General features: G+C 39.5%; 1 protein-coding gene across 1 annotated transcript in view; it reads left to right on the top strand.

Annotated features, from left to right (window-relative positions):
* LOC105920730 (potassium voltage-gated channel subfamily H member 5) overlaps positions 1 to 17,489 on the top strand; it is a 255,178-nt gene extending 237,689 nt beyond the window's left edge. Inside the window, exon 13 of the mRNA XM_036150520.1 lies at positions 11,962 to 17,489. Coding sequence (XP_036006413.1) covers positions 11,962 to 13,062 — 1,101 coding nt within the window. The 3' untranslated portion in view covers positions 13,063 to 17,489. The remainder of the gene's footprint in view (positions 1 to 11,961) is intronic.
* Positions 17,490 to 18,830: the final 1,341 nt, after the last annotated feature.

Raw genomic sequence — 18,830 nt, 5'->3', positions numbered from 1 at the left:
TTTGATAATATTTTACGTATTTCACACATTTCTTTTTGGTAATTAAGTAGCTCCTTCATAAATACACTAGTTCCATGGCTATTATTTTAGCATAATTTTTCTCCAATGAGAAAGATCCTTTACCATGTTACCCACAGCCATAGCGTTGGGCATTCACAATGTACTGCGTGGGTTAAGCTAATGACTATCAATGGCCTGGGAGGGAGGAGGAGGGTTGGCTGGAGAGCACATAGGACTGTAGACAACTTGGTTTATCTGAGAGACAGGGTACACGTGACAGTGTGTTTTCCTCTTGTACTATTAACCAATCACAGTCTCTAAAGGTATATAGCCACATAATATGCTTATAAAAAAGATTGAAAACCATTTGATCATGATAAAATAAGGTTATAAGATAAGATAAGATAAGAAAGACTTTATTGATCTCACAGTGGAGAAATTCACGTGTCACATTGGCTCAATAATCAAAAGAAAGTGCCAAAAGGAGGAAAAGGTGCATGAGGTATATACAGTGCGCCCACATATATACAGTGGGTCGAGAAAAAAAAAAAGAAATAAAGCAGAGATTTAAGATGACTTATGTACATTTAAGGTGGCTTATATACATATTGTCATCTTTTAAGACGAGAGACTCTTAACGAGAGCAATTGCGGAGGCAGACAGTTTGGTTAAAGTGTTTATTGTCAAGTTGTGGTTCAAACAGGAAAAGGTGTCGGCTGGTTGAGGGTTTTCGGGGCTCTGCTGGGAAAGGTGAGGAGACTGGTGAATAACTGGACTGGACTGGTGGGAATAGTTAAGGGAGTAAGAACTCACTGAGGAGGAGGCTTGGGTTTGGTCTTGGGAGGGTGGTGTCCAGATGTCCAGGTTGTTGGTACAGGTCCGGTTAGTTCTCTCTTGTTGTTATGTTGGAGGGTGGACAGGCAGGTGAGCGCAGGCAGGAGGGCTAATGGTCCGAGGTCCTTTACGGGTTCTCAACAGGTTATCTGGGAGTGTCTCAGATAAGGGTCCAAAGTTTGAAGGACTGTAATTAGCTCTGATGTGATGCACCTGCCCATCACGCCCTACTGCGGTGAGAGAGTGAGAGGAAATCCTTAAAAGAAAGCCATACCTTTTATCCAGGGGTGTAAGTGGGTGCAGGGAGGCGCTTACAGTCAGGGATGCTTTTGTCCCGGATGGAGGTGCGTTTGAGGGTTGCCCCTGTCTGGTCCCAGATCCTACGACACCGGAGGAGATGTGACCTGACTGATGGGAGGACGGATTCAGGGAAGGAAGTGGGTAGGAGAGATGGTTGATAACCCTGAGATGCTTGAACGGGGACAATCCAGTGGCAGCGGAAAGATCTTTTGGGCGAAGGGGACAAGTTAAGCAGAAATACAGTAAAGGCACAGTTTATCCCTTATCCGCTTGTCCCTATGCTCTGCCGACAGGCGAGCCCTTCCTATCTGCATAGGCTCCTCGATAGGTTGGCTCTCAGAAATGGTCGGTCGGAATTGGTGTGAAGTAGTGGGGGCTGATAGACTGGGGCATTGAGCTGACGGATGGTCTTGGCCCCGCCTCTCACGAGTTCTCTCCCGAGTTCTCTCCCGAGTTCTCTCCCGGAGCCGCTCATCCACCCGAATCGCCAGCTCAACTAACTCCTCGAGACTACCAGGCTTGTCGCGGCTAGCCAGCTCATCCTTTAACTTGACAGAAAGAGCATTGAGGAACGCTGCCTTTAAAGCGCGGGTGTCCAACCCAGCCTGGGCCACTTGGGTACGGATGTCGACTGTGAAGTCAGCAACCGCCGACTACCCTGTTTAAGTGCCCATAGCCTCTTAGCCACTTCCTCCTCGCCCAGAGAGGAGGAGAAGGTTCTTTTAAAAAGAACCAAGAATTTGGCGTAGCTATAACTAGATGATGGCGTCCTCTACTCCGATGTTGGGCTGGTAGGCAAACTGCAGCTGGTCCAGGGTGGGGCTCACCACGGTGCGTAGGTGTGCAAGGATGAGGCCATGGTCTTCATCAGATGGGAGGTCCTTGGGGTGCTGCGTTTTGGAAACCGGTACCACACGAGGTATTCCACAGGATGGGGATCACCCCCAGGCTGAAACTCAGGTTGTAGATGTAGCTGAGGACCACACAGAGCTAATCAGCACAGGTCCTTAGCATCCTTGGGGGGATGCCGTCCGGTCCTGAGGCTTTTCTCTGTTTCAGCCTCATCAGGTGGCCTCTCACCTGCATTGGAGTGACTGTGAGGGGAGAGGAAGGCAGGACCGAAGGTATGGATGGGTCGGTGGTTGGTGAGAAGGGCGGTAGGGGGGAGGGTAGGATATACACCAAGCCTCCATCTTCATAATGTTTTGATGGTCTTTTTTGTGGATAGAAATAGCTCCAGCACCAAATCAAATCAGCCAAACATTTAAGATATAAAACCAAGTATATATCTTTGGAGATCAACACTTACAGCAATACCGCAACAACGTCCAGCCAGTGAAATTTGGCTCTTTACCCTCATGCCTATGCTTTTATGATTAAACACTGCACGTCGGCTGCAGACAACTCCCAGACCCCCTCCCCCTCTGGCTCCTTATCTGGTTCCTGGCAAAGGATTGTTTTTGAGCATGGATCATGTAGAATTTACTACTGCAGCTGCATTGAAAAGAAAGCTGGAAATTTCCAGGAGCACTTTATACCATTCCCCAAGCATTCTCAAACACAGCACATGATTAAGTTCAACAAAGACTGCATAGCTTACCTCGGTTGCAATCACATATATAGTTTAATTAAAAACATTATTTTACTTGTGATTAAAACTTGATTCCACAACGGGCAGAGGTCTTCTCCAACCTCTCTCAATCCCCAGTTGACCATGGTCCCAATTCTTCAGATTTCTGCCATGTTCTAGGCACCAAGTCCCTTATCCCCTCCGGTTCGCCAAGAATTGAAAACTATCCTCCGGTGTTTGTACTCCACCAACCTGCTTAACTAGAGCCAACATCTTTCCTGGGAGGAGTATGCACACAATTCACATATCTGTGCTGCCTCTGGTCTCTCAAAGCCTTGTTATTGGTTTTATATGGAAATCAACCTACCCCTACTACACCGGATCTACTAGACAGACTTCACACATCACACAGGTAACCACATAACAATCAACCTCAGTCTCAGTTTTGTGCATATAAAAAACACAAAAACATTTATGACCGTTACACAAGATGATGTGTTTATATACATTAAACATAAGATATAAATTATATTGTGATACCGTTAACCCATCTGGCCACTCAGACTAATTAAATTGACTTTATGGGGATGATAAAGTTTATCTTCTCTACATATTAATGATTGCATGATTGTTAAAGAAGTTTATGTTGCCATTTCCTCCACAGTTTAGGGGGTGGATCAACCAATCAGCTATCTCTGTTTCTGCCATCTTCCTTCAGACCCTCTTTGGCCTTGTACACATGTAGCCAAGTCTTTATAAAAACTAATATCTCCCCCACATATTTCTTTTTAAATACTATCATACACGCAGGACTGTTTTTTTGAAAAAAACCTGTGTAAATTCATCACTGACCATTATTTTTAAAATGTCAGGTGCATAGGGGGCAGTGTACCACAAAGCTAAGACCTATGTCAGCAAGTCAGAATCCTTCAAAACAAAGGTGATGTTAAACAGCATTGTGGCTGGGTAAAACAACTGACCTTAAAGTGCTTTTTCTCCTTTGCACCTCAACATATTGGAGCACCAGGGCTTGTAAAAACAAACAAATAATGTCAGAACCCGCTGTAACGTTTATAATGTTCTATGTACAGATGTTCCTGAAGACAGGAAATTATGTGTGGTGCAGAGATAGTGCCAGTTGGAAATAAACAAACAGAGATACCATAGGCAGTGGTGGTTCTAGACCAGATTTACCAGGGGGGCCAAGGTGGGCCAGTGTTTTTTCACAGGGGCACTAAACAAAAGAATGGCAATAAATAAAATAAATAAAACGTCAATATTTAATGGTTTAATAATACTAAGGGAGCCACTTGTGGAACTGTGGGAACTAGATCAGGGGTTTCAAACCCCTGATCTAGCAGATGAAAACTGTGATCCCAGCTCAATACGATTGAAGCTAAACATGAAACACCTCAATTTTTAAATCCTTATTAGAGAAAAACTATATAGGTAAAAAAAATAAGTTGGTCAAAGAGACCAATCAGTTATGGTTTCTTCATCAGTGCATATAATCGTAGGGGTATTTAATGTTATGGCTTTAGTACAGGGATCATAACAGGGGCCAGGACCATTGCTACAGGGTCAATGGCCCCTGTTGGCACCTGTCTAGAACCACCTCTGGCCGTAGGTTAGTGATTTTGTCCAGTTTAACATTGATCATTAGACACATATTGTTAACAGCCAATCACAACAAAAATGTAGAAATCAGCTCCTCTCACAGCATATTTTTTTACTGCACTGTATGGCCAACTCTATAACAATGTGTACAACAATGTGATGTCACCGTCTTGCCATGTACACACACAGGAGAACGTTAGCTGGTGTTAGCCAGTGGGTGAGGCTAATATTGATCCTGTCCGTCACAGTTTACCCCACACTGGACCACTGCAAGCTCTCTCATAAACATATTAGAGATCTTTAAGACTAAACTAGGGATATAGAAGCTGGAGTTGCTCAACCAGTGTGTGTTAAACAAATTGTCACACATTATTAAACCTATGTGTGTACTTTCCAGGAAAAAGTATTGACCTTGTAGTCAGTGTTCAAACTAAGGGGGAAGGTGAAATTTTACATCTCAAACACTTTGACAAGTCTTCACATATATGGCCCCAGAACCTCTGAACATGCATACATAACCACAGCACATGAATGAAATTGTCAGGAATATTGCCTGTGCACTGTGAACAGATATTAAATTGTGAAAAACACATCCAGAATGACCTTTGACCTGTATAGTGCACTCTATGAAGGATTTTGTATTGTATTAGTTGTAAATTTGGATTTCTAGTCATTGTGAAAGTTCTTAAACATGTTTGAGGCCAGGAGTTTTGTTCAAAGCTGATTCATAAATTCACCCCCCATTTCATATTAGGAAGAGATATTGAATCATCTAGTTTGTGTAATTTAGTTTTGGGGGGGGGGGTTTAGATTAAGGTACTCTAATAGATTTATTGGAATTTGTAAGCCATCTTTAATGACCATAAATGTATTTTTTTATTATAGATTTAATTTGTTGACTTTATCAATACCATACTGCATATTTAATCTATCAAATGTGATAAACTCAGTTCCTTCAAATCTATGTTCCAGGTACCTTTACTCTTCTAGTATGGAAAGTTTATCCAGATGGGTGTACAGCTGCATGGGATAAGTAATTACTCCCACCATGCTGAGCAGATGTTTTTAAAGCATGCATGCCATTTAGTGTTTGAACTAATAAAAGGCAAATCAGAAATCTTGATATCACATATTTTAGGTTCTGTATCTAGCCAGGGCTCATCTAAGGGATTATGTTTTTAACCATTTTGAGATGTATTGTAGCCTATTTGCTAAGAAGTAGTGATGGAAGTTAGGCAGATCTAGTCCTCCTTTAGCTTTAGTCTTCTGTAGCATTGTTAAGCTGATACAGGGGGTTTATCTTTCCAAAGAAATTTAGAAATGGAAGAGTCCAGATAAACCAGTCAAACGATGGTTTATTTGGGATCATTGAGAATAAGTAATTAATTCTAGGTAAAACCACCATTTTAATTGAAGCAACCCTTCCCTTAAGTGAAATTGGTAGTGATTTCCATCTGGCTAGATCATCTTCTATCTTCTTTAAAAGAGGTATGTGGTAAAGTTTTACCTTCCTTTTATAAATCCAGTTTAATAATGGTGTATTATGAGAGGAGTTACATTATCTAATGTTTTGCAAAAGCTTTACAGATTATTTTAATATCAACGTTAATAAGGGATATGGGACGATAGCTGGTAAAACAAAAACAGGATCTTTGCCTGGCTTAAGCAGGAGCCTAATGGTAGCAGAATTCATATTAGCTGGGAATCTGCCATTTTCTTGAGTTTCCTGCAACATTCTGTGGAACGTTGGAACGCCAGAATATTCCAGAATTCTTTAGAAAATTCAGCTTGAAATCCATCTGGACCTAGAACCTATTTATTGTGCATGCTTTTGGGAGCTTCCTGAGTTTCCACTGTTGTCAGGGGTGAATCCGGGGTCATTGTTTGACTATGTGATAATTTAGGAAGTGTTATTTTATCCAGAAATTACTTGATGTCATTATCTTATGGGTTTATCTGCGATGTGTATAAGGATTTGTAGAAATCGCCGAAGGTATTCTTTATACTTTCAGGATCATATAATGTATTTCCAGTTGCATCTGTAACTGCAAATATAGTTTTTTTTAATTTTAAGCTGATTAACTAAAAAGCTTACTGACTCATAGCGATGTTCAAAGTTTTCTATATGAGGTCTTTGTATTAAAAATGTATTTTGCTTTTCAATATATTCATTTAATTCTAATTTAGCTTTCTGGGTTTTACCCAGTTTTCCCTCTTTCTGGGAGGCTTCTAATAACTTGATGGATGATTTGATTTATTCTAATTATTGAATGTTTTTATTTTCTATTTTCATTTTATGTTGTATTCAACCTATCTATTTCTTTATTTAGACAAAAGTTGAGGTTGCCCCTATTAAATAGAAAGCCATCGAGATGATTTGAATATTTCTATATGATAATACAGTATATGATGTTGAATATTTTGTGAAAGAATGAGGGGTCATCAACATTTGGGTCATATATACTGAATCTACCCTTTGGATCTATAACTTTGTCTAATATTGTAAAACCTAAGTTTTTGTGGATTAAAAATACTACTCCTCTTTGTCTAGAGTTATAGCAGGCGGAAAACACATTAGGGAACTCAGGTGAGTTAAGATCGTTTAAAGTTGAAGCTGATTTATCAATATCATGCAATAAGACAACATCTGCCTTTAAGCTTTTAAGCTGGTTAAAATTTCTCAACTTTTTCTCTCCGGTGCCAGCTCCATGCACATTCAATGTCACAGACCTTAGATCCACCATAGAGGTGAGTGAGAAGCTGAATTTGGAAAGTGCATTTCGCTATAGAAATATAAATATATATACATAGACTTTTGACTTAATTACATTTTTTTTTACTTTTTACAGTTGTGGTTTTCAAATAAGCCTATGTTAATTCTGTATGTCTCAGTTTTTGTTCTGTTCCTTTTTTCTCCAGACCCACCGTTATGAGAGAAAATATTGCATCTTCTTCTTACTTCAACAGTATATAAATCTTCCCCTATTTTTATCACTCACCTTTTGTCATGTTTTTTTCAAATAATATTATATTGTCTCCAGCTTTAATTTCTCTCTGCCTTCTTGTCATCCATCTCAAGCTTTGTAAATACTAGAGTTGTTTTGTTTGTTTTTCTTTACATGAAAACTATTTTTATGGTGTAATTTAATTTAGTAGGATGTTGTGTCATCATTTAGACAAAAATATGAAACAAAAACCTTCCAATATAGAATATTCTGTCATTTTGGCAATATTACATATAGCATCATGTATCATCTTCCATTCTGTATATTTAGTTCTTCTCGGTTCACACCTTCTATTCAATGTGCCCCTCTAAATGGATACAGAGTCGAGAACACATCCTGTAGTCAGCCACAATATCTTGGGGTGGGAAAAAGAACACATTACTCAGCACGCTGCATATCTTTATGTGAAAGCCTAAATAAATCCTGACACTGTCATTCTGCTTAGCTCTGCTCTGCTTTTCAATATTTAAACAGGCCAATGCACATTTGGCCAGCTTGTAAACATAACATGTTACATGATTGCTGCTGTTTTGTCCCACCTGTGATACAATCTATCAGTTCTGAAATATAGAGTTTAAAATGCTGGGATAATATAAAATAAAGAAGCAGATGTCTGCAGCTGAAAAAGCAGAAAATCAAACCAAGCCAAGTTTACTTTTTATTGACTCTTTTAGCTAGGTAGATTCAGTCACTCAGCTACTTAAATGTTTCAAATCATTCAAATCATTACAGCAGTTATTGTAAAGAGACAGCTGGTCTACACATTAGTCAGGATAACATTAAACTGTATGTTGCTTTCAAACAGGATCCATTCACAACAAACTCTTACTGTGAACCACAGACAATATCTTCCCTATTTTTACATGTCTGTGGAAAGTCATGGCAATGCCTAAATTATGATGCACATTTAGTCTCTTTCCTCTGCTTCATTACTCATACGTAGCATTGTGTATGTGTGTAAATGTGCATGTGTATCACAGCTTGTGAAAGTCAGACAGTGGATTTGTAGAAATCTTAAAGTCTCTGTTAAGTTGTTGACAGCAGCAACTTAACACAGGAGAGGAAACAGCAACACTGATAACTCAGAGTTCTGAGGTAATGCTTAATCTTGCTTAATACCTGACTCAAAAAAAACTTTTTCTTCAGCAAGTCAAACTTAAAATAAAAAATAAATAAATAAACCCAAGTAAAGAACTACAGTATTTTATGTCTCACTGAGATAACATTAGCTTATTTTTTTAGAAGCACCCCTGTTGTCTTGCCCAGAAAGCGCATCAATTTCTTTAGATTTCAGTCTGGCCAAACTATTCAAACTTGAAGAAATCCTAATTCAACTTCAGTAGATGCTGGTTTTCAAAGATGCACGAATCAATTCTTCCCCTTCCTGAAGATCAATCCAGCTACACTGAAAAGCCTTTCACAGGCAAGGGAGGCTGGTGTGGCAGTGCTGCACTTGATTGACAGGCTGGATACAGCTGGGTAATGATGCTAAAATGGCCATACTTCCAAGGGTACAAAGGGTTAGGGTTAGAGACTAAATCACCAGATCTATCAATATGTGCAGCAGACACAGAGAAAGGGAGGCTAAATGGGACATTAAAGTGGCTTAACTTTACATCAAGGTTTACTTTTATGGCAAACTTTAACCTGTAATGCATATTAGCCATTCTTACCCGAATACCGGTTATCAGAAACAGGGAAGCATCATGACATAAGCAGAGAGGATGCAATATAAATAGGCAAGGGCTTTTAAAGTGGTAGCACACCATTTGTGCTGCCACAAAAGCCATTAGCACAATTCCTGCTGCATCTTGCACAAACTTTCTCTACTCTACCCATCTCTTTCTCCTTTCATTCCAGCATCTTTGCTATTCTGTTTACTGATTCTTTCCTGCTTTTCTTTCTTTCTTTTTCCTATATCTGCTTAATGCAAAATATCAGATTGACCCAGTCTGACATTGTACTGTACCACCTGTGATCATGAGGGCAGGTTAATGCCCACGCTGCATTTTATGGGGTAGAAAAAAAACATTCTTACCACCGGTTCGGCCTTAAATAGACCGGCCATTCGGGAATCCTCCCGAAACTCCCTATGGCCACCACTCCCCTGGTTCTGATGTTCACAAATCAGGCTGTTGACTGGCAAAATATTTGAACAGAGATATAATTGGTTCAATTAAGCAGATTTAGTTGTTATTTCATTGTTCATTTGAAGATAAAGATTTATTTTATTTGAGGTCAGTAGTAACGACATTTTTGTTCAAGGGTATTTTTTAAAATAACAAATAAGCATATACATTTTCATTTAAAGTTGTTTATTTTTATGACATTTCTATAATTGTAGAGTAGGTTATGAATTCACTTTTGAGACTCTTAATTCTAATAGCAGGATTTCCAAATTAACACTTCATTTCTGGGGGGTTTGGACGTAGGAAAGAATTGATGGGGTTGTTAATATTTATTAGACATGTTTTAATTCCAGATTGGAGCAGTAAAGTTTAGCTGAGTCAGCTATATGATGGACAACTTGCTATAGGCTACACCCTCACTTACGCCTTCAACCTTATAGATCATCTCAACTTCCCACCTACTGAGGGCATTACCGTTTTAACCAAGAATAACCATCAAATAGCAGGCTAGATGGCTAGCTGTCTGGCAGGGATTTCAGTCTTTCTCAATATCATCACTGTGTATGTGGACCAGAAGAGAGTCTGGCGCCAGCCTTAGCTGAATAATAGAGGAGGAATGTTGATGGATAACTCAACATGGAGCTTGAGAAGTCAGTAATAATTTACATTACATGACTGCACTGAGCAATAACATGCAAATGCCCTCAATTGCAACTGTTAATATAACCTGGCAGATTTCCATGAAAAATAAATTTTGCTTTTTTTCCCCCCCTCTGATGTCGGAAAAGAAAAAGCACAAAAAATCCAGATGTGTTGCTTAGTTTGGGAAAATCCCTCGATCCCTTGGGCTTAGTAGTTAGCTGTTTAAATCTGCACAATGGACATAAAAAGTTTTCATCCCCAGGTTGATCGACTAGGTATTTGCGACAAAAATTTCAGAAACTGTTCTGTTTACAATTAATCCTATACACTTAAACTGCAAAGTCCACCTGTTAGTGAGGATGGTTGCACATACAAAGCTGCAACAACCTGATTGCATAAGTGTGCACACCCTAAAACTATTACTTTGTTGAGGCACCTCTTATTATGGTTTGTATGTAGTCTTGGTATGAGTATGTCAGCATTTTAGCAATATGTGCTCATGCTGCAAATCTGTCAGATTGTGAGAATATGTCCTATTCTTAGTGGCCCTCTTCAGTGATGCTGGAGTTGGTTTCAGAAATTACAAAATGTTCATTTTAATCTCATGAAGCATTGTTTTATTGGTTTGGAGGCATGCTTGGACTCACTGTAATGCAGAAAAATAAAATCCACCATATGTTTTTTACTTATTTTCAAAATTTTTTGAGAGTGTGTCTTTGTGTTACCATTAAACTTGGTGTTGTAATTTTTCGAACAGTTGAAGATGTTTGTTCAGTGCATAGATCAAACATAGATATAAATGTTTGATTATCTGTAAATTATCTGAACTTGAACAAAATAGTGTTGTGAGTAGATTTTGACCCTCTATTGACAGGTATTGAAGGGGTTGGAGGTGTTGCTGTAAGTTATGCAAAATAATTAAAATCAACAGCTTTTGTTAACATCCCCTTGGCTTGGGGTAATTCAAAAGAACTTTTTTGGGCTTGTTTTCTCCCTAATGTTCTTCAAAAGGTCATATCTTTTTCAGATTTTATTTTATTTCAACAAGCTTGACTTTGTTGGAAAGCATAAGAAACAACCCCGGCAAGACTTGTCCGTGCTGTGACCTGTCTCACACACACACACACACACACACACACACACACATATACATATATATATATATATATATATATATATATATATATATATGTATATGTATATGTGTGTGTATACTGCCGCTCAAATGTTTGGGGTCACTTAGAAATACATTTATATTTTTGATTTAATTAAAATAGCATTACTATCTACTATTCTGTTTATAATGGAGTGGCCAGCACAGTCAACCCTACTGAGATGTGGGAGCAGCTTGACTCTGTGGTGTGTAACAAGAGCCCATCAAGTCATTCCAACTTGTGGGAGGTGCTTCAGGAAGCATGGGGGCAGATTTCCTCAGATTACCTCATCAATTTGACAGTTACAATGCCAAAAGTCTGCAAGGCTGTAACTCCTGCAAATGGAGGATTCTTTGATGAAAGCAAAGTGTGAAGGACAAAATTAATTTTTTCAAGTATAAATCATTATTTCTAACCTTGTAAATGTCCTGACTATATTTCTAATAATTTTGCGACTCTTGGAAAAACACACAATTTTTTGGCCGACCCTAATTTTTTTAACAGTAGTGTATATGGCATAGACTAGTATGGTTATAACATAGAAATAATCAGGCAAACTCAATTTTTGTTTGTTTGGTATCAGCATATTTTGAAATGTGAAATGCTCAAAGATGAAGAACAGATAGAATGATCACTCAAACTAAACTTCTTATCAAAAGGCTGATGTTCTAATGACATCCCTAATTTTCCGGTGTCTCTTTCTTTTACAGATAATTTTCCGTAAGATCAGTGACGTCAAAAAGGAGGAAGAGGAGAGGGAGCGAGCTAAGAACGAGGTCCCAATCACCATCCCACAGGACCATCCCGTCCGTAAGCTTTTCCAGAAGTTCAAGCAGCAGAAGGAGCTTCGTAACCAGAGTGCAGGACCTGCCTCCCAGGTGGATCTTGAGAAGAACCAACTGCAGGTGGAACAGCAGCATCACCAGCAACTTCATCCTCACACACTGCAACTGGGTCATTCTAGTCTGCAGCACTCGCTCCCTCTTAGCTTACAACGGCCCCCCACTTCCATGCAGAATGGAGCCCCTCCGAGCAGCAGCGTGCTGACAGTGTCTCAGGTAACGCCCATGAATAGCTCGTTGGCCTACAGTCACCCCAGTGAACCTCCTGCAAAGCAGAACAATCAAGAGATCATGGAACTGCAGCCCAATTCTGCTGGAGAGGGAGTTGAGCCTCCTGTAAGGATAAAAGCCAGCACCAGTCCTGCTGGGGGAAAGCCCATCACCAAACCCAGTGGGTGGATGCGGCTGAAAAACAACATGGCTCCGGTGGAGGCCAAGAAGGAGGGATTAAACAACAATGTAAAGGCCGTTTCTGTGGAGATGCTCTCTCGGGACTGTAAGGGGCAGGAACACAGTGTGATTCAAGATATAGGAGACGGAGGGGTTTCCAGTAGCAATCCTCTCCGCAAGACGGACTCGTGTGACAGCGGCATCACTAAGAGTGAATTGCGGATCGACCGGGCTGGTGAAGCACGGACGCCCGCGGCGGGTACTCCTCTCCTTCACAGCCCTCTTCCTGGAGCTGCAGGATCCCCTCTCACTTTTTGCCCCATGCCAGAGCAGGCATTACAGGCCTTACTGCAGGAGACCCGGCTGGAGCTCCGAGAGGACATCCAGTCTCTTGGAGGCCGTCTGAAGGTCCTAGAAAGTCAGGTAGCAGAAATTCTAAAACTATTATTGGAGAAGAGGCAACCATCCACAGGGATGTTGTCTGCCACAGCCACACCCAAAACCAAAATACGCCGTCAAGACATTTTCACAGTTTCCAGGCCTGTTTCTCCTGATTCGGAGAAGGACGATGGCCTTTGAATGGAGCTGAACCAATGGAGTCTGGGTGGAATGTGCTTTTGCTCATGGCATGTTTGTAAGAGCCCAACATTGCTCCCAGCATTTGGCATTAAGTTCCAACACATCCAATAGAACACACACCAAACCAGGGTCTAGTGAAGTTTGCACATTGATTTTGCAACCAGATCACACTGGGTTACATTTTACTGAACGTTCTGAACCTCTGGACCTAGTTGTTTTGATTGTACATGCCTCTCTATGCATGTCCAGCTGGATTCTGGCCTGCCAAAGAAATTACTAAGCTCACTTGCCTGTATATTATGCAGAGTACTGCATGCAAATAGAATTTAAAAAGACATTTCAGTGAGTTATGTTGTGCAGATAAATATTTTTTATTGATCATTTATTATGTGGACATCCAGGGTTCACATTCTGGCAGCACTAGAGACATTAAATAACAGCAAAAGGATTGTGCATGGGTTATTTGCAGATTGAGAATATATGAGGTGCAGAATTGTGGAATTGTTTTCTTGCCCTTTTGTGTATGTCTCTCCTCTTGTAAAAATCTCTAGATAGGTTAAAGCATCCCTCCTTAGGAAACATTCTTTTGTCTCTTATATCAGACATTGACTGTGCTTCACAGAATTTCTATTTTTGGAACAAGCAAAAATCTTTTGGCTCAGTTTTTTTTTGGCAAGCCCATAGGTTGTTGTCACAATCCTTCTTGTGTCTATGCATTGGTCCGTACCCCACTATTATACCTCTACACAAGGTTTGCTATTCTTAGTTTATGTATGTCAACAAGGGTTCACTGATCTTTTATGTTCTATCTCTTTGCATGGTTCAGGGATGTAATAAATCTACATTTAATAAGGTTGGGACTATCGCTGCACAGTACATCACCAATTTATCGTCATCGCAATATCACGGATCACAATATGCATATTACAAAGAATTGCCTGGAATTTAAAATTGTCAGCTGATTATTCAACTGCCCTGCATACAGACTCTCAGCGTCCCTGACATGTTTGATGACACTTGCTGTTTAATTGCAACACAAAATGATTGAGAAGGTTAAGAAGTAGTAAAGTTGATAAGAAACAACAGCTAAGTTGTTGCATTGCCAAAACATCACAAGTCGGATGGAGGCCACGTTTTCATTGGAACCTTGTGTTTGAAATGAAAATGATGAATGTTTTTGTTTTTTAGTAGATGGATGGGCTACTCATTATCCAGGGTCTATGTTTGCTATGATCCTAAAGCAGAAAGGCTTTAACACAATATTTTCTGTATTTATTGCAAGCTATATATAGTTATGCAACGATTGCCAATATTATAGCACATTGCAACTTTTCCTAATATTGAACAGGATGAAAGCTTTAAGCAAAGAAACGTGCTTGGTAGTTACAATAGAATTTTCATCTATTAATCATCATCATGAATGACCTACTAATTTTGCACTTTCAAATATGCATCAGAACCATCTTTGTTCAGCATGGAATGGTGATAAAACTTCCATGATAACAAGAATGGTATACACATGGTTGAATTCAATATGAGTGTTCTCTGAACCACAGTTCATACATTTTCAATTGGGTTGATATCTAGTCTTTATAGAGGCCATTCAGGAAGCTTTCCAATTATACTGGAACATCTAACTGTGATCCAGTGCTGAAAACAGCAACACATTTAGGCCACATCCACACGAAGCCATACAAAGCCGAATTAAGATATCTGCACTGAAAAGTTTGAGTGTAATGACGAAACCGCCTGAAGCGGAACAAGCCGTAATAGGTGTTGTAATACATATACCAGTAGGTGGGTAACGAGCTGTAACCGAAGCAAGGGCAGTGATGATAATCACGAAGGAATATGGCGACTGCTATCACTGCTGGAGTAAGAAATAAACCTATTTGGACAGACAGGGTGGAACTTCTCCTCCCGGCTACACTTGACTACAAGCCCAGGAATGCATGAACCAGCAGGCTGAAAAGCCGTATATGGGTCTCATGATGGAGACACCGAAGGGGGTGGCTTCAAACTTATCCAGTCTGGGAGCTGGTTTTCAGATGTCGTCAGTTTCATGGCCGCTTTGTTGTGATGGGATCCTCTAAACAACAGAGAAACTTGTCATGTACAGGGGGCCATAAACATCATGTCAGATTATTCCAGTCTATTTCAGTGAAAGTGGTTCTATTGCAATGCACAGATGAAGGACTACCTTCATGTTATTCAACTTCATGTCAAATCAACAACTGGACAGCTGAATCAAAAACAATATAAGGGTTTACAACAGGACTGTTGGACTAAGATCTCGTTACTGTTGAGGCCTTTGGAGTACAGTGAACTCATTGTCTTGTTCTAGAAACCAGTTTGAACTTTGTGACAGTCTGATGAGAGCAAGCGATTGAGGCTACATTACTCACAGACTCACCAAAACCGAACATTAACTGGTCGAAAAAATGTTGCCTGATCCAGTGATTCTCGAGTTCAGCTGCCACAGTTAGGTGGTTGGGTCAGAACTTGTTGTAAACAACATGAAGGCCTTGGTTCATCCTGCCTTGTTCAATGGTTCCGGCTATGTTAACTGTAATCAAGGGTTGTTTGAGCTAATGTTGCTTTTCTATCATCATTAACCAGTCTGCCCATACTCCTCTGGTCTTCACCCACCGAGCTTCTCTCCATTGGATATTTTCTTTTTTTCTGACCATCATCTATAAACTTAAGACATTGTGTAAATCAGCAGGTTCTGAAATGCTTAGACCAGCATGTCTGATTCCATATCCAAAGTCCCCTAAATTCCCCCTCTTCCTGTTCTAATGCTCACTTTGAACTTCAGCAGGCCATCTCCATCACGTCTAGATGCTTAGACAATTAGAGGGGCTGCCATGTAATGGGCTGAATTTGTGACAGGTGTGACCTTGTATGTATTAGTTAAAATCCACAATGTCATCAGAGTTGAGTCCCTCATCCTCATCCTTCTAACTTTCATATAAAAAAATCAACCGTTCATTCGTCATTAAAAGCCCAGAATTAAATATATTCAGGTCCAAGAGTGAATGATTGGCACTGTGAAAGTCCACTGAGGTCAGTCGGAGGTTAGGCACAAGGCTTGGCAAGTGTACCAACCAAGTGTGTCACTACAGCCCACTTTAATCTTAGCTGAAGCTTAGTCACAAATCCTATCTAATAGTCCACTTTTCTGTCTTTTCTATCTGTTGCATGAAAGAAAGGCATCATATGCTACTAGTGTGTAAGAACTGGCACACTGTCAATTAGTGAAGGAACATACACAGGGTAAGGGCTTCTCATGCTCTCTTTTTTTGTTTATCTTTTTGTACACATTTGTGGGTTGTATCATATTTGTTGTGATAATTTTAATGCTGTCATTGTTTTAGTTTTCTCTTGTCCACACAAAAATAATCATATCTGAAAAGAAAGTAATAATAATAGGACACCTATGAACTGCACTGAAGAAACCACAGGGACATCATTTTGTTACAATTACTACTTTATTAATAATATCATCATTATCATTAATATTGTTGTTGTCATTACTGTAAGTAGGTAAAAACAAGCTGATTTAAAGGAAAAAATTCACCAGGCTTTTTTTTCTTGTTTAGTAACGCCTGAAAACAAAAGCTATCTTTTATTACTCCAACATAATCTGACATTTTTGTATAGACATAATGCTGATGTAACTGACCATTTAAATATACCCTATTTTCTTGTTAATCCTACTTTCTAAGTAGTAATCCATCAGTTTCTGTATGATGTGACACAAGCTGGAAAAGGATCCATATTTATGAAATGCATCCATATTTATAAAATGCCCCTCCTGCCGTTTCACATAGTATGATAGAGACCCTGGGAACCTTGCTTCAGTGCATCAAGAACTCTTGGAAATACCACAGTATTTGAAACACATATCCTATCAATTCAATCAACTAATTAAAATGGGTAACCATTGAGTCTTTTAGAACCATAAAGCCATATGAACAGATTTTTTTTTTGGTTATCTGAAGATTGTTCTTAAAGTTTGATCTTTTATTACTTTTTTGAGAATAAGATTTTACCACTGCAATAAAATATAAACTATGTATTTGAGGGTTTTTATGTGTTTGCCAGCTTGTAATTTTTTACAGGTGTTTAGGTCCTGGAAAGATATGCTCAGTGTATTTCCCATTTCAGTGACACGTTTTAGGAACTGACTGCAATAAGTTTCAATGCACAAGGTTTGTTCTGTCTCTGTGATGGGTTTTATAAAGGCGTTTTGCACATACACAGTTTTGTTATCATCTTCAAGCCAGGCTGGGGTTTGCAATGTGGCATGAAGGAGAAGGCATCAAGGCACTCTCTCTAATGTATAAGACCATGGACCTACACTTTAAAGAAGTAGACTGGTTAGTGATCAGATGCAAGTCTTTGGTTGGACTTCAACAATCCTACAGGAATATATATATATATATATATATATATATATATATATATATATATATATATATATATATATATATATATAATGCCTGTTTAAAAACTTTGCTCTGTGGATTTCTGAAGTGCCTTGTAAACTTATTCACACCTCTTGAACAAACTTCAGTGTATTTTATGGGATAGACCAACAAAAGTAGTGCATAACTGGCAAACCAAAGAAAGGTGCAGCATTTGCAAATATTTTTCACTTGATCAGGCAGTTAGACAGTTAAATCAGTGAGTAAAGTACAGATGATGGCTTGTAGACGCACTCAGCGATTGGGGTTGTGCTCCAACATAGCCTCATATAACTTACATGCTGGTATTCTACAAGAGGACTGGTTGACCTGATGGAAATTAACAATGTAACCCCATCAAATTGTAAAAAGTGCTGGTTTAACTGTTTTATGCATTGTTTGTCACCTGTGGACCTTAACTCACTGTTTTGACTGGCTGTGAGATGCTCCCATAACTGTCTGATAACTCACTCCACTCATGATGCAATTAGCTGCTCTTGATGTGTTGGCTCCTTTTAAACTACATTAAATGATTTGGGCCAAATTACACCCAAATCAGAGTATTTCTGTCAAAGTCCTTAACTCAGACCCCTTTTCAGAAAATAACACATGCTTTTTAGGATTTTCTGTTTACCATTTTAAATCTTAAGCATGCATTCATATTAGCTCCCCTCAAATAGCTGTGAACAAACTCTTGTGCAAACAGTTACCTTTAAAAATGATCCAACCAGAGTCCAGCTGTGTGTGATTTATTGTCATTATAAATGCAGCTGTTCTTCTGCTGGCCACAAAGGTTTGTTAGAGAATATTAGTGGACAAACAGCATTGAACTGTGTTCCATTTGTGCTCGGAAGTAAGAACTTGGAGCTACGAATGACGTCACATTCAACCTACCAGAGTCGGAGAAGTCGGGATTCCAATATAGAGACAGCCAGGAAATCTGTTGTAATACCTCTTGCGAACGTTGTTTAAAGTTGCACTCTCCACATGCAAACAACCACTTTTCATTAATTTGGATCAGTTTTGCAGCGGCTCCATGTAACCTTGATTTTAGATGCACTCTTACAACGATGTCTTGGAAAATAGTCGTTTTCATCACAGCTTACTGTTGTCGATGTGTCAAGCTACCGTATTGGAACACAACATTGGTCTTAAATATTTTTCCGAGTGGGATGTCAGACTTAAGGGGAGCGTTCCAGTTGATTCTCCCAACTCCAAAGTCGGAGTTCTGACTGCAACTAGAACTCAGCAGTTCCATTTGACCCACTTGCAAGACAACTCTCAAGAGACAAAGAAAAG

Source organism: Fundulus heteroclitus, chromosome 19 (assembly GCF_011125445.2).
Source record: "Fundulus heteroclitus isolate FHET01 chromosome 19, MU-UCD_Fhet_4.1, whole genome shotgun sequence".
In the NCBI taxonomy this organism is placed as follows: Eukaryota; Metazoa; Chordata; class Actinopteri; order Cyprinodontiformes; family Fundulidae; genus Fundulus; species Fundulus heteroclitus.
Note: the sequence above shows the minus strand (reverse complement) of the source record. Positions and strands in the feature narration are given on the sequence as shown.